This window comes from Harpia harpyja, chromosome 3 (assembly GCF_026419915.1).
Source record: "Harpia harpyja isolate bHarHar1 chromosome 3, bHarHar1 primary haplotype, whole genome shotgun sequence".
NCBI lineage: Eukaryota > Metazoa > Chordata > Aves > Accipitriformes > Accipitridae > Harpia > Harpia harpyja.
The window spans coordinates 65,549,365-65,566,025 of record NC_068942.1 but is presented as its reverse complement, the minus strand read 5'-3'; the positions used below and the strand labels follow the sequence as shown (position 1 = coordinate 65,566,025).

General features: G+C 41.9%; 1 protein-coding gene across 4 annotated transcripts in view; it reads left to right on the top strand.

The window, feature by feature from the left end:
* ITPK1 (inositol-tetrakisphosphate 1-kinase) overlaps positions 1 to 16,661 on the top strand; it is a 159,459-nt gene that overhangs the window by 65,028 nt on the left and 77,770 nt on the right. For 3 of the 4 annotated variants that reach the window (XM_052783027.1, XM_052783024.1, XM_052783026.1), the window contains one exon: positions 14,144 to 14,269. In XM_052783027.1, coding sequence (XP_052638987.1) covers positions 14,144 to 14,269 — 126 coding nt within the window. Of the gene's footprint in view, positions 1 to 13,764; positions 13,819 to 14,143; positions 14,270 to 16,661 lie in introns of those variants that run through there. The other variant, XM_052783025.1, reaches the window with a different exon arrangement.

The following is a 16,661-nucleotide window of genomic DNA, read 5'->3' as shown; positions in this document are numbered from 1 at the left end:
TTAACTTCAGCTAAGATGCCTCTCTGCTCAGCTGCTCCCTGTGAATGTTATTCTGCCCTTACTAATTTAGTGTGTCCTCGCTGACCATCTGGAAGCTGTGTAGCCATGTTAATTTAGGTGCAGTGTTACACCAATACTCCTGTTTCTTTGTATCTGTGTGTGGCCAAGCTGATAGATGGAGTCAGGTAGCCCTTTGGAGAAAAGGCAGGAGAATTTGGGGGGGGGTTGGCTGTTTTAGAAGTGACTTTATGTCCCTCCAGCAAAGCAGGAATGGGAAATAGGGATGTGAAGTCTAGCAGTGACAAAGCTTTGTAAATATTTGTGGCAAGCTTCTCTGAAGTGGAAGCAGCAGAATGGAAGAAAATGCAAAGGCACTGGTTGGATTTTTGAAGTGGGCAGTGGAAGTTGGCTTTGTGGGTGGATGGGAGGTGGGAGAGAATAAGCTCAAGAATTTTGAAGGTGAACAGGGGAGGGCTTTCCTCTGATCCAAAAGGAGGGTGATGTGGTGAGGGATACAAGGAATCTGGAAGGTCTGGATTGCAAAAGAGGGAGAGCTTGAGAGAACTGGTGATGTCTTCTAAATAGCAGGCCTGGCAGCTTGATGATGACAGAGTTCACAGAGACTGATGAAGGGGGGAACCTTGGAGGGCTAACTGGGACAGGAGCAAAAGCAGAGGTTGAGGTAAGAGCCAGAGGTAGAAAAGCAGAAACTAGGATTATGATCTTGAGGTTCAATTACAGTAAAAAGCAGAACTGAGGAGAGAAAGAGCAAAGTGCCAAAAGAGAGGCTTCTGGGGATGTCTGGTAGAGCAGGGACCTGGGGGGATACAGGAGCTGGGCTCAGCCCTCTCTGTCAGTTGGCAGTCTTGCCTGGGTGAAAGCATTGCAGAAAAGATGCCGAGGTGAAATTGGGAAGGAGTTTGGAGCTACCCCTGTGCAAAAGAGTGGAGAAGGAAAGAGAGAGCAAATGAAGCATCATCTGTGCTGATAGACGAGAAGCAGTGGAGAGAGGCAGGAATTTGTTAGGGTGTCTTGACAGACAGCTGAATGACGGTCAAGACAAGTGCTGTGATATCAGAGCTCAGGGAGAGAGTGCATGCAAACATGCTTTGAAAACTAGGTTATCACATGAGACCTTCTAGGAGTTTATCTGGTTTTCTCTGTCATGAGGTTATAAGCTAGAGGCTTTTCACACTCTAGCTGTGTTCTTATATTTTAACTGTTTTTCTCCTCTTCCCATCTTTGCCTGTTAAAATTAGTATGAATACTGAGGATGGGATTTGGTGTCTGTGGAAGGCATACCAGCAATTTATAGACTCCATTTTCTGAAGATGTTTTACCTGTTGCTGTGACAGGAATGCTTGAGATTCCTGTAAACAGAGTTGAGTGAGGAATCAGAACTACAATTTTAGCTGTTCTTTTTCTAGCTCATTTAATTACTGCTGCATTCACCATCTTGCCTGAATAGGAAATCATTTTCCTGTTTGAGTCTTTCAAACAGTGAAAGGGAAAAGAAAATGAATAGTGGGGAGCAGGTAATGTCATTTTTAAAGCCCCAACAGTCAGATGGTAGGCTTGGGAGATACGACCTGAAACTGTTATTAACCAATTAAAATGAAGTTCTGACCTAATTTCCTGTTGCTGATACTCCTTTAAGTCAGCACAGCCATCTTATTGGGACAAGGTATCTGCAGGATCCTTGCAGAAGTCCATCGAGGCCTGCATGCCTTGCCAAGGAAGGAGCTACAGCTTCCTTCTCCATCTGGTGAGGAAGGCTTGTCAGTCAAGGTGGTTGAGGAGAGAGCCCAGAATTAGGGAGTGTGCCAGACTTGATTTACAGCTTGATGACAAAGTGCTTCTTTGCCTGCTTCTTCCCGAGTGATGTTTCTGATGGTCTTTTTTTAATCTTGGCTGTGTGCTGCTCACTTCATGCTCTGTTTATGATGGAAGTGAAATGTGAATTTGAATAATTCGAAACCAGAGATTTTTCTATTTGATCTCCATTGCTGCACCTCCTAGTTCTTTTGTTCCTAAAAGAATATTTAGGGAACTTCTGGACAATACGTGTTCCTGGGTAGCAGATTTCTCTTCATATTGCATGCCCCAGAATGCCCATTTATAGCATAAAGTAAAGCAATACTCAAGTGCAGCAGCAGTATTTATGATTATGGTAAGCTTTTTCTTGCCAGAAAGTGGTTAACACTCTAAGAATCTGCATTAGTCCAAGTGCTCCTATTCATAGTTTTTAAGGACCCATGACCATGGGATGTAAGTGTAGAAAGGATTTTCTAGGCTCTTGAGCCTGACTTATGAAGTTTGCTTGAATTCTTAAGCATTTATTTTCATTTTGAGTTTATATTTGTAGATATAGATGCCCTAAACTGGGTGCAGCTGTTCCATGGGGAGGTCTCAGTAGTGCCTTCTATACTAGCTTGACTCTAGCAAACCTCACCCAAAATACCCTGATCCTGGTGAAACTGAGTTTATTATTGTCACAGTCGTACTTCAGCTACCATACTAGCATCCTTCTCTAAGCATAGGGCAGATTTTTTTTTTCGCGTTTTGAGTCCAGCTACATGTAGTCTTTCATTTTGTATTTAGTCATGTTGTCCTGTTTCTGATTCTCCCTTCTGCATGATACTTCTGTCTGAGTGGCGATGTCAGTTACACTTCTGTGTAATTATTAAGGTCTATCAGTAATCTGCTTACTGTGCTAAGACCACTAAGGAAGATATTAAATAAAATGGTTGCAAGACTAGTGCCTGAGGAATGCCACTAGCGGACCCTCTCTGGTTTGCCACTGCTGCTTTTAGCATGCAAGCCATTGTCATCTTCTCCTTCATTTAGCTCTTCATTCACCTTCCTGTTCTTCTACTGGTCCTTGTCTTTCTCTGCTTTAGCTGACTGCATGCTTTACTGAAGTCTGAGAAAAAGCTTTGCTGCTTTTTCTTTGTCTCGCGCATCAGTGGTCATACAGCCAGTTAGATGGGTTTGATCCGTCTTTTGTAGATTCATGTCACGTCTTACTGCTTTTTTTTTTTATTTACCTCTGGAGATCTGATTATTTTTCAATATCTTCAAATGTGTTGAAATGCACATAGTTTCTAGGTCAGGTGAACAGTCAGTAGCTGTCATTTTTTCCCCTCCTACTCTTTGCCTAATATAGTTGCGCTTTTTTGATCCTTGGGAAGTACTCCATAATGGATACAGATACTCAGAACCCTTGTATCACCATCCTGTGATTTCCTATGCCATGTTTTGGTTAATTGGATTTTGTTTTCTAGAGGCTGGTTTGTTTGTTTGTTGGGGTTTTTTGTTTGTTTGTTTTTAAGTATCCAGTTATGGGAGGGAGGCATCTTCCCCTCACCTCAGCACATTAAACTCTTTAGAGTCATCAGACATCTGTGCCACTCCACAAGGCTCCCTCTGATCAGGCATATTTCAGGTGCAATTCCTCATATCCTAGAATATGAATGTAAAGCAGGCTACATGAATTTAAAACATCAAGGTATTTATTCATTTCTCTCTGACTGCAAGAAGAAGCCTGAAATGACAGTGTAGTTAACTACTTAAAATGAGATGAAGTGAATCTCACTCCATGAGTTCTGGCTTTGACTGCTTGTACCTGTTGATATCTATGTACCCATCTTTGTTTACCAACTTGCCTTGCTCCCATGGTCAGCATCTTTATTCTTGCTGAAAACTGAGGCCAAATACCTGTGTAAAGTTTGGAGCCATTCCTATATTATCTTTAATATTAAACTTCCACTTCACGCACAGAGATCCCAATTTTTCTTGGTTTTTATGTATTCCTGAAATACATTTCTTTGGCATGCCTGTAAGAAATGCCAAGCGTCATTTATGATCAAATCCTTGAGCTTTTCACAGCTCAGCAGTCTTTACTAATTACTTTCTTTATCAATTTGTCATCCTGAGATCATAAGAGAAAATGCTTGAGCTGTACACCGTTTTATCCTGTAATTTAAACTAACTCAGCTTGATGTAGTATTCTTTGTATTACTAAATTTTATGTTAGTTTTCTTGCTTTGGAATAGCTGGGCCATAACCTCAGTCGTCGTGTTTTTTCTCCTGAGTTTAAGAAGCTAATTTCCCCTAATGATAAAGTTCCTCTTGTTTTCATTCTCATTAATATCTGACTATGTCCAAATAATACTGTGGGATTGTCAGACCTCCTCAGCACAGCAAAAGAAAGACTTTTTACCAGTCATTTAAAGGGTATTTTACCTAAAATGTTCTGCCCGTGCCAGTTGTTCTCTGTATGTGTTAGGCAGGTGCTGTGTTGGAAGACAGTTCACCTGGGTGGGAAAAGATGTATGATGCATGGTTGAGCCATGGAGCACTTGCGAGGACTTTGTCAGACATGGTAGAAAGTAAAAAGCAAAGATACCTTGCAGCTGCTGAGAAACAAACTGTTGGCCATTAACTATTGTGATCACCTTCTCTATGCCAGGGTGTTTGCTGAAGCAATGAGTCAGATGTGCTGTACTCCTCTTCCTCATGTTAGAGCCTTGCCTGTGTCTCAGCCATCTTCTCCTGGCTTCACTTTCTGCTCCTTTCTCCAATACCTTCTAGCAGTGCAGCACCTGAGAGGGTGGGCCATGATGGTTGTGATCTCCACCCATGCCCTTCTTCCTCAGTTTGAGAAATCATGGGCTAACTGTTTTATCTTTGCGGATGTGTTCATTTCAGAGCATTTCAAATGCCTTTAGATTCATCCTTGGAAGGAACAGTTTCATCATTTTGTCTCATTGGGAGCAGTGGTTTCAAGCTGAAGTAATTATTTGTAATTGAAAGGCAACTTCATTCTCCCATAAATAATACTTGCTGGAACAGGATGGAAGGGAATGCCACAATCTCTTCTATCTCTTCATGGTGCCTCTTCTGATTTCTGCTCATGCAGCATAGGGGTATGATACAGATCAGCCTAAGCATGGCCTTCTCTTTGTTCAAAAGCAGCCTTACTCATTTTCATTTCCCCCTTAGGCTGACTAAGTCTTCTAAAGCTTCTGTGTTTCTTCCCTGTTGTATTCCAGTGTACTTCTCCCTCTCCTCCTCCTCTATCCTTCACAGTTGCACAAACATTACTAGCTGCCCAGTGTCCGTGGGTAAGAATGTTTAGATGAAGGAGTATCTTTTGTTAAGAGAAATATGCTTCAATTTTGTTTTGTTTTTCAGAAGGGATCCTAGTTAGTTTAGGCAGGGGGCGAATAAAGAGCATAAAAACTTTCTACCCTGACAGCTATTGCTCTCTCCACATGTATTTAAACTCCCTAATACACAATAAAGACCACGTAAATTCAGCAGAGTGATGAGCAGACTGGATTAAGTGTACTTTGGGTGCTACCTGTATTTGCTTACAACTCCACATCATCCAGAGTCTCTTGAGAAAGCGCAATGCACCTTAGAAATTCAGCTCTCCTGGGGCTAGTAGGTAACAAAAGTGAAGAGGGTGCTGGCAGCCTGGCTGTGCCTCTCTGCTCACCACCTGGAAGCTTTGTTAAAGGGAGGATTACAGCAGAGACCTTGACAATCTCTTGGGAAGTGCAGCCACGCATACAGGAGCACCCGACTGCTCTTGATGTTTGACAAGTGCTGCTGAAGAATTATCCTTAAACTGAGCCTGAGCCGTGTGGTGCAAGTCCAGAGCTGAGCTTCCTCAGCCCTTAAGATAAAGGGTGGTAGCTAGGCTTTCTGGGGGATGTTTCTTATATATCAGCTTTTCTACTTATCTAATCCCATGGCCGAAGGGAGAGAGGTTATGCAGTACACGTTTACATGGCTCCAAGAGAAACTTTCAGAAGAACATGTTTCCTTCATTTAACTTTCTCTGTATTCAGTAGTTATCAAGGAAAAAAAAAGTATTTGTAGTACTGTCAGATCTTGATATTTTGAATGTTTATATGATGTTACAATTAAGCACTGAAAGCTTCCGAGAAGTGCACCCCTCTCACCCTCCTTCCTTTGCTTACCCAGGCTGTACTGGCTGTAGTGCTGCAGTATTTCTGTATTCTGGGTTAGTTGGAATGTTCTCCATGGATGGCTCCTCCATTCCACTCCTCTAATGTCTGCTCTCCTACAGGATTGATTGAGCTGTCAGTTCAATAACTGGGCTAGAGCTGACCCAGTTTGCTCAAAGAAACATTGAAAATCTTCCTTGTAAAGTCTTTTTAGGCTTTCTGGATCTGATTTGCTGATTCCAAAGCTTTAAGTTCAAGAAGTGAGCCAGAAGTTTTGTGAACAACTTAGTAGTTTTCCTATAACCTTCTACTACTGGGATTACCTATGTAGCCTTTTAATCTGGTGTATGTGAACACTATCTTTTTGACGGTTACAGAAAGTAAAGCAAGGCAGTCTCAGCAGCAGGTTATGCTGACTGCTCATTCTTCTGGGTTCTTGCTTTTCTATGACTTGCTTTTCTTCTTTGGAGCACTAATCCTCCCATGTCACACATTTTCTCTTCAACTTTTCTCCTCTGCTAATTTCTGGATTTGTTCTGCTGCCCTTCCTAATCCACAGGAGCCTTGGTGACCTCAGGAGACACCCTTGGCAAGAGGCTTTTTTGGATTTGAATAATATTGATTATTCCTCCTGCAGTGCTGAACATCAGCAATTGCCTTTCAGACCATCCCTGAACAAGACTGAACTGCTTAACCACTTGTCTACCAAAACCACCGTTCCCACATTTTTCCAAGTTCTGTAAAGAACTCTCTGCAACTGCCAAAGTATTGTACAGGAGATAAGGAGATAAGCCAAGCTGAGTTACAGTTTAATGTCTAGAAATGTTTTTTTGCATTGGGCTCTAAGTCAAAAATGATATAGTAGAAGTTCTAGTCTTGGGTAAAAAAATACCTACTGAAGAGAATTTCTGTGAAGAGCTTTAGCCATAGCCCAAAGATGGGATTTCTTGTTTTGCTTTTAAAGAAGTGAAGGGGCAAAACTTGGTGCCTACAGGAGGGTGGTGCTCAGTTGGAGGTTTATGTACTGGGAGCAGTGGGAGAGGTTTGAGTAACTGAGATGCAGTAACTTGTCCCAGTGTTATTCTGCGCACTGAGTAGGAGTCACGATTCACTGTCTGTCACTGTTACTGCACAGCCGACAGCAATGCTGGCTCTCTGCTTCTGTGGGAGGGTGCAGAGGAGGCTGTGGGGAGGCGATGGTCGCCGAGGTCCTAGGGGATTGCGTGACTGCAGGACAAGCTTTGAATGTGTCCGTGTATGTTAGTACATGCAGTGTAAAAAAAGCTATGAGTTTCCTTTTACTTCATTTTATCTAGAACACAGCCAGAAGTGAGAACTTGCCAGACATTTCAGAGATCATACCTAGCTTCCAGGGGAGCGGCAGCATGTGACTCCTGAAAATGCGCAAAGTGCTCACACTTTCTGGCAACTGTGCCAAGCAGAATGCAAAGTAATCCACTCTGGCACCAGTGCAAGAAAACGCAAAGAAACCATCTGTTAAACCCAGAATCTTCTCCTCTGGTGTTAGAGTTTGGGTATCTGAGAAAATAGGAACCCAGCAGGACTTCATAGCTTATGTTGTGCTGCTCCTCACCTTTAGGCATGTCTTGCTGCTTGCGATGTCGTTGGCACCTGAGATTCTGAACAACATGTCCCAGTGTGGGACTTGCTTTCCTTCTCCTTTGGTGGTTCTCTTAAACTAAGCTGGGCAGAGCAACAAAAGATAACCCGTAGAGTTAGCCTCCTGCAGTGGTAGAAAGGTAAGCTCTTTAGTCGGTCTTCAATTTCCTCAATTCCGAGAAGACTAGCAAAAAGGTAGGGTATTCTCAAGCTACATTTCCTTCCTGCTTGGGAAAGAGTTCCCCTCTGACGTGGCGGCTGTTACCGATGCTGTGATGCCCTCTCCTCTTGTCAGTGTGAGGGGAGGGCAGGAGAGCCGAGGAGGGGAAGCCTCCTCACCGCAGCGGATTTCCTTTCTCAGATTGCCATCGCCGCTGCAACAGGACATGAAAGTTAATTCTGCACTGGGGAAGGATCGCTGGGGGAGGGGGGCGTGGAGAGAGAAAATAGGGCCTCTTGATGAACTTTTTGCTCTTTCGTTACAGCCTTTGATGGTTGGGTCCATGTTTGCCCTTTGCAGTGGGATAGAGCGGGTGTTTCTGTCGCCTAGAGGGGTTTATGTTTTCCCTCAGTATCCTTTGGCCCCATTAGCAGCAGCAGCAAGTGCTGAATACTTACTCTAGCTGTGCGTGACGATAGCCCAGATCACTTTCTTCCCTGGCCAGAGACATGAGGAGGAACTCTCTTAAATATGTAAATGTTTGTTTAGTTTGATTATGTGAATATTTTAGGGACTATGGAGAGCCTGTATATCAGTGAAAATACCAGGTAACATAATATCTTTCCTCATGAGGAAATGTATACCTGTATATACTTTGTCACCTTCCACCGGCTTTGGCAGGGAGTCATTTGTCTCAGTTTTGTGCTTGTGTAGACCTGACAGCAGGGTTTGTGGGAGTGTAGTCCTGGTGGAGGAACACGACTGGACTGCTCCTGCAGGATTTAATTTGGGAAAGCAGGATGTGCTGGTCTTGTTTGGTCCTGTGGATTCACCTTGGTTTGTCAAAGGAGCAGGCAGGCTTCTGCGCCATTCTGTTCTGTTGCTCCCCACGAGTAGGTCATGTGCAACCGTTTTCCTGATTTCTTTCAGGAAATTTCCGCATTTCCTTTCAAATACAAGCACCTTCTCTCCTGTAATTAGACTATCCTGTGTATTTTTGTTTACTTTTTACAGCAAGGTGAAACATTGAACTTGGCAATGTTGATTTTTGCTGCTTCCCTTACCTCTCCAGGGCACTTAAGATATTTTGAGAGGTTTTAATCTCTGAGCTTTTTGGGGAGAGAACAGCATCCACTGATACATCAGCTGTCAGGGTTCAGCTTCTTGAAGACTTGGCTTTCCAACCCAGAGCTTGTGACTTTTTTTCATTATGACTGGCTCAGCATTGATGCACAGCAAAGGTAAACGCTGAGGTTGGGGGAAGAAGGGGAGAATTTAAAAAACTTTGTTTTAGAAGCCTTTTGATATAAATGTATGTGGTGAAGATACAGGGTAGAAAATAGCCCCAGGAGAGAGAGATGATGACTAAAAACCTGAAGGTCTATGTGCAGTGGAGTTTAAGAAACTGAATTAAGATTGAAATAAACACCACATGTTTTGAGGTCAGTGCAGCCTTAACTGAGTATCTGAATAACAGGATGCAATAGATTTGTGTAGAAAATTCCATATACAGCCTCAGGAGTCAGGGAGCAGAGAGATCAGGTCAGGTGGGTGCTGTATGTCTAGTTCACAGGGAGGAAAATGGTTAAATTATCACAAAGGGACTTTTGGACTATGATTTGTGAAATGTGTAGCAGAGCATTCACAGGTCCCTACTGGAAAATTGGTTGGATTCTTTCCCTTTTGTGGCATTTTATTAAGCTTTCTAGCACTTGAGATAACATGTGATGATTTGGTGGTATCTGCCTAGTGAGAAGGCTCAGAACAAACCTGTCATCTCTGATGATTTTCTTCTTATCTTCATTCACCCCCTTTGGGTGAAAGTTTCATGAGCTTCTTCCTCCTGCAGCAAGACAGGCTGCTGTGGAGGTACATGCACTCCTGTTGCTTCTAAGCAGTGCATCAAATAAACTGAAACATAGCAAGAGCTTAGTGCAGCATCCTGGTGAGTGGAGTTTGTTAGGCAATTGGAGAGTGGGAGCCAAATGCTTAAACAATAGATTTGAGTCCTTTTTTTTTTTTTTTTTTTTTTTTTAAATGAAAATATTTTAAGAGAAAAGTGAGGATAAATAGAAATGGAGAGATGTGTTGTAAATTCCTCAGGGATATAGCAGTGGACAGATCTGCCTTCAGTTCAGAGAACAGAACAGGTTGGTATTAAGAATTCATTTCAAGTGAATGATAATCCAAAAACTATTTCTGAAGAAGAGCTTTTAAAAAAACCACAAATCCAGTTCAGCCAGATTCTGAAACACAGTTGAGGATAGCATGGACTGGAAACACTGAATAGAACAAAAAAATACAAAACTATTTTTAACCATTTAGATAAATGATATTTCTTTTTGCTAAATCCAACATTTGCAGTTGTTTGGGTTTTTTTTTCCTCTGAGTGAACAAATCCAGATTTTTTTCACTTGGACATAGTTTTATTTTTAAACACAGCTTCCAGAAATGCATGCGTGTGGGATTGCAGTTGGGACCAATGGAGAGCCATGGCACTCTGCCAGGCACTCACCCTGTCCCTGCAATATAGATGGATTGCCAGTGTTCTGGAGAAAAACAACCCCAAAACTTTAAACAAATTGTGCTTAATGGAAATAAACTTTTTTTTGCCCTCCTGTGTAATGATTTGGATAATGCACCGGCTGTGTGTTTCTGGAGGACAGGGGAAGGGGAGAGGAGGGCAGAGATGGAGCTCTGTATGCCTGTAACTTGCTCTCTAGTGGATGCTATGGGGGAGTCTATGACGTTTCTAAGCTTGGAGTGTTTTTTTAACTCCCAGCCAGTCTTTCTGTTAGAAGGTGAGCAGGCTAGCCACAGCCAGCTATGATAAGAGCATTTATCTAGCATTTTTTTTCCTTCCATATATGGATTTGTAAGACCTGGAAAGGCCTATGCCTTGTATCTGGCATTTTCTGTGTACAGCTTTGACACTGTCTTCCATGTCATTCACCTCAGTTTTGCTGGGTTTTGGTGGTGACAGTGCCATGAAAGCAATACCTGGTTGGTTGGTTTTTTTAATACAACAAAGGGCGAGCAGAGCAGGCTATAGCCTACTTCACAGAATAATAGGCATCATAGCCATATTTCTCTGTTTTTTTCAAGCTGGGTCTGATAAATTTTTTCTTACTTCTGTTGCTATGGTGTTAGTTCTGTGCAAAAACAAACCTTTGGGTGATCATGTCAATTGCAAAGATCATTTGGAGAGAGAGATGCTGAAAGAGAAGGGAAGTAGGAGGGCTCAAATTCCAGCTGATGACAAACAATGAATCAGTGTTTGTCTCAGCAGAGGACCATCAGAAATTTTGCACTCTACTTTCACTGACTTCTGCTTGGGTCTGATACTCTACTTGAAAAGGCTTCTTTCCCCCACCTCAAATCTTTTTTTTTTTCTTCTTTTTCTTCTACTTTTACTTTTTTTTTTCTTCTTAGTATATAAAAGGAAGGTGGATCTCTTCCAAATTCCACACAGCCCAGGAATATTTGCTTTCCGCAGCATGGCTCAGAACACAGAGAACTTATTCTTGCAAATGGTTTGATCCTCCAATCCACAAAATACGGGATCAAATTTTGAAGGTTTGTGTGGTTGAAATGTACCTGCTGTCCTTGTTAAGCCAATTGAAGTGGTCATTGAACTTCCTACCAGAGGAGCTGCCTTAGCAAGCTGTCATTTCTAGCAGTGCTTCCCTGGTGAAGGGGAAGCAGAGCACTGTTACAGGGGGCCCGTGTTAACACTTTCAGATGTGCAAAGTAGGTGCATTTTGTTTCATTCTCAAAATATGCCAGTAGCTTTTAGCTGGCACAATGGTTGTGAAGAAGTTATCTTGCCTAGATGTCTTATGCTTCTGGAAAACACTCTGCTGAAAATGCCTGGATATATGCCTTGAAGGCTTATTTCTATTCTTGGGTCAAGGCTGAAAGCGAGGACTGTTTTCTTGTTTTCTGAATGTTTCTGCGCAGATTGAGCTGCAAGTGCAGGAAGAACGTAGAGGGGTAACCAATCTCAAATACTTACTTGCTTCTCACTGTTTTTTGAGACTGGAAGTCCTGAAAAATGGATTGATTCGCATTTTTGTACCTTGGCAACTGGGAACTTTCTGACCTAGTTAAATGGACCCTTTGTTTTGCTGTTTCCTTCTAGATGTGATAGGCAGATGAAAAAACCTCAGGAAAAGCAGTGTGGCCATCTGAGGTTTCTTTTAAGGATATTAACTGATTTTTCTGGAACTTGGTTGCAGAAGTAGATCATTTCCTTGCATGTCCTTAGCCAAGCTGCAGTTCACATCGTTTTGCCTTAATTTTGCAGACACTTACGCTTGCACTTAGCCTTCATGCTGCATTGCTTGTAGGGGTAAAAATGTAAGTGCCAGGACAGCCAGACGTTCTGTGGACTGCCTCACCCAGCCACAGCTTACCAATCACTGAGCATCCACATCAAGTTGTCATGTTTGTCTTTACCACTGTGTAATCTTCAAATGTAGAGAGTCTGCTGCCCACTCTGTTAGTCTCCTAGAAGGTAGATGCACAATATGTCTTCCAGTTGTATTAGAATCTACATACTTACTTCAAAGGTAGTACTAGAGCCTTCATCTGTGACTCTTAGTAGGAGCATATAATAATGGGCAAGCAAAGGTGGTCTCTGTTGGGAAGAATTGGTGTCTTTAGGTTTGCTTTTGTGCCATAGGTAATTTCAGTTATTCTGCTCAAGTAAGCCTGACCCAGATAAGAGTGCCTACACAAGAAAAGCATGGATCGTTTAGATTAGCAACTAGCAAATTATTATAAGGCTGCTAGATCTCTGCTGTTTTAGTTTTGTTGGTGCTTGAGCTCCAGCCATCCTGTCTTATTGTTACCTTCCTTAAGGCACTCCTTAATTCAAAGCAGGGCTATTTTTGTAGGGTGGGCAGTTTTATTAGGACAAAACTCAAGCTAATGAGGCAGTGAAGACCAGGCTTCTGTTGAAACAGAGAATCAGCAGCCTCTTCTGCCCAGCCCTCTTTTCCCTCCTGTGCCCCCCACCCCCTTCTCTGCCAGAGCTGAATAAAAGGGATAGCAGCAATGGAAAGGAGCATGCATGTAACTGTAAAATCAGATGCTAACTTTAGTTTAATAAGCACACATCTGTCTTTCATTTCAAAGATGTTCCCGGTTTGAAGTTTACAAGGTTAAGTTATCACTGATGCAGTAGATGTCACAATTGGTTCAAGAGCAGTGCTTGTTAAAGTGGCAGCTTTTGTACTATGGGCAGCTCAGTGTATTGCCTAGAACATGAACCAGTTCTGGTACTTACACTGTACAAATGTTGAAATCTGGTAAGTAGCTTCATGGGATCATTAAGTTTGGTAGGGACCTTAGGGGTCCATAATACATCATCTTGAAAGCAGATTCAGCATTAAATTCAGACCAAGTTGCTTAGGGCTTTGTCCAGTCAGGTCTTGCAAACCTTGAAGGATGGAGATCCTGCAGCCTCTGTGGGACTCTGTGGTGCAGCCAGACTGTCCTCATGGTGGAATTTCTTTCCTGATTTAGTTGGAATCTCCACAGTTTTGATTTATGTCCTGATAAATCTAAACCCTCACAATGATATCGGCCAGTTCTCTTAGTACTCTTGCATGCATCCCATCAGGTTCTGTAGCCTTCTTTGCATTAAGATTTCCTCAAGAGATCCCTAACTCAATCCTTTTCCAGTACAGGTAGTTCCTCTGCTCCTTGAACCCTGCCTTGGTACTGGGGACCAAGCCCTGTGACACATCACCACCACTTTTGTGCCTTCCCATGCTGTCTGGAGCAGAGTTTCTGCAGACCCCACCCCAAATCTTTGTCCCCTATCCAGCTAACTGCTGAAGTCTACTAGTGGGAGTGCCCTGGGACCTCCTTACCAGCTAAAATAGCTGTCCCTGCAGCAGATGAATTTGCAAAGATCCTGAGTCGCTTGCTTTTGTTACCTCTGTTACTGTCCTGAGTGCTGTTCTGTGCAATGCCAAAGGGTGAAGGGTGCAGCAGGCATTCCTTTTATTAGTGATGATAATCTTTGCTGGCTCATTCCTTTTGCATGTATGTGTAAGTACCAGGAAAGAGAGCTGAAGAGGGAAATATTAGCTGAGGGTGGAGAAGTACAGGAAGGTGTTTGGATGAAAGGTGCTTGCCAATGACTTCACTGCTTTTTCATGGAATTAGATCTACATTGCTGAGAAATAAATGTCTGAGTAAAGTTTTGTGACTTTCAGTGAAATGTGAATTTTCAGGGATTTGGGCAACGTACCAAAATACAGGCAGCGTGTAAAGTAAATGATTTCTGTGTGGCAGCAGCACCTTGGATGGTGGTAGGGACAAGAACCTCAGATCCTCCATATATTAATAAAAGGTTTCTCTCTGGTTTCTTCAGCTTGACCTCACCAAACCCATTGAAGATCAGGGCCCTTTGGATGTGATCATACATAAACTGACAGACGTCATCCTTGAAGCAGACCAGAATGACAGCCAGTCACTGGAGTTGGTTCACAGGTTCCAGGTAAGTGGTTCTTTCACAGTCCTGCATTTCAAACAGGAGGATGATCTTGGTGCAGCAAATTCAATCTGTTTCCTGTGAAGTTGTTAGGGTTTGATGAGAAGAGCTCCCTGGCACACTGCTGCCCTGCTACTGATAGCCCAGCAAAAATAGTTTTGTTAGTCTAAAATGGGCTTGCACCATTGGATAGGTTTTATGTTGTATTGGTAAGGTTAGTAAGAACTGGTTTCCCGCCAAATGTTGTCCTGATGTCAATCCAAGAGCATTAGTGCTGTTCACAACGAGGAACAGGTGTTTGCAGAGTCCTTTACATGCATCTTTCCGCAACAGAAGCCACTAAATTAATTTGGCCCAGTTCTGTCTAGTCTTCCCAGTTCTTGGCATGCTAATTTCTGTAACATCAAGGTTACTGTGAGTAATTCTGTCCTTTAGTGCTGAGAATCCTGGTCTATTAATTTTTTTTCCTTAAGTTTACATTGAAGGTCAGAAATATGCAGGGCATAGTGGTACAGAGAACTGTTTCCCCAAAGAATTCCTGTCAGTAGTCTGGATGCTGATGACAATGATAAATCAACACCTCTATCATTTTAATACGAGTTGCTTCTGGTGGCTATCTTTGATCGAAGGTATATTCTTTTCTTCTCTTTCAAAGAAAAGCAAAATTAAAAAAGATATTTTCAGAATTTTATTGAATATGCTTATGTCAGGTGGAAAAACGGCTCAGACAAATTCTGCAATTTTGACAACTTTGCTTTCTTGGGAAATGATGTTCTCTTTGTTCTGCTTAATGTTCTACAGCTAGTAATGCAAAAAATATTTTACTTAATGGAGTTAATATTCTCTTTGCTCTAGTTACAAAGCTTTTCTGCCTCTTCCCACCTGTGTATTACTCAAAACACACACAGGAGACGAAAAGGTTTGACTTGTGGGTCTGACCCTCTGGCACCAGTTCTCCGAGTAGTAGATAACTATTCATCACTAAGTAGTGCAGGCATCCACTTCCCACAGCACTGGAAACTTGTAAATGTCCAAAGAAGCATATGGAGAGATGGACTTCAGGGGCTTTCTGCTTGCAGTCTTTCCCTGTTTCAGACGTTAACTAGTTTGCCTTCACAATGTACCCATCCTATTGATGGGAAAAACTGATGACCAAAGAAGCAAAAGAGCACATGTGTTAAGTTGCTTGCAGCTGATTAAGACTCTTGAGATTCCTCTGTCCCAATTCTTACGTTGTTGCCTGCATTCCTGAAGGCCAAGCTTTGAGGCACAGAGAGAGCAGCTCTGTGTAATACTGTGGCACCTCCCTTGTCCCCTGGAGAGCATGCTGGTAGGGAACTTGTGTAAGCAGTTGTAGAACAACAGGTGGTGTGTAGCAGTAAGTACAATTAATATCTAAAACACCTTTCTTTTATTCCTGAGCAAGAACTCTTCAATGGATATGTAACATTTTTAATACGAACTCCAGCTAGTCAACTTAGTGTATTTAATAGCTTAAGGTCACAAGCTCATACTTTCTCAAGTACCGAAGTGAAGTCTGCAGAAAACAGTAGTAGGTAAGGAGGATGCATTTTCCTAAAGCTGCATTTAACCACCAAGGTGAAGTTCGGCATGAAACAGGGTAGAGCACTTTGCAGCTAGAGCCTTAGCTTTGGCTGAGGACTTAGCGGGCTGTTCTCGTGTCTGTGTGACAGCTGCTGCACTGTGAGAAGGCTGTAGAGGTAAAATGACCTGCTAAAGCTAAATCCCTTACCCTGATAGACTCCTTAAAGTAACCATAATATGATAACTTGACATTATTCTGTGTAACTTTGTTACTATTTAAATAACTTAATCCATTATTTTTGTACAGGTTAAATATTGAAACTTTGTTTTTAAAGTTATTTAAATCGGTAAATCTCAGTGAAAATACGGTTTTTATCTAATGAGTTTGTGGGATAGATTCTGAGAGTGGTGAGAGAGCAGCAGTATATACGGATATATGATCCATATATAATTATGGATGAATATCCATTTATTCTTTTGTTGAGGGACTAGCTTTTTGTACCTTTTTTTGATGGCACTTGGAAAATAATAATATCACCTGAATAGAAATGTAGTGGCCTAAAAACAACAACAGAAACATTACCTTATGAAAAAAAGAAAACCCAATCAAAACTGCAATTACAAACCGAAAATCCAACTCCCTTCATGCAATATGTCTCCTAAAATTCTCAAATTCTACAGAGCTATGTAAGTTAAAAGTATCACTGATCTTACAAGATTTATTTTCTTTCAAATGATAATATCAAATACAGCAATATTTTTTAACCACAGACTATCTGAAGTGAAATTACTGATTTAAACTTTTAGTAATGGTATATAGTTAGTTTGCATATAACAGTTAATACAGCATAAA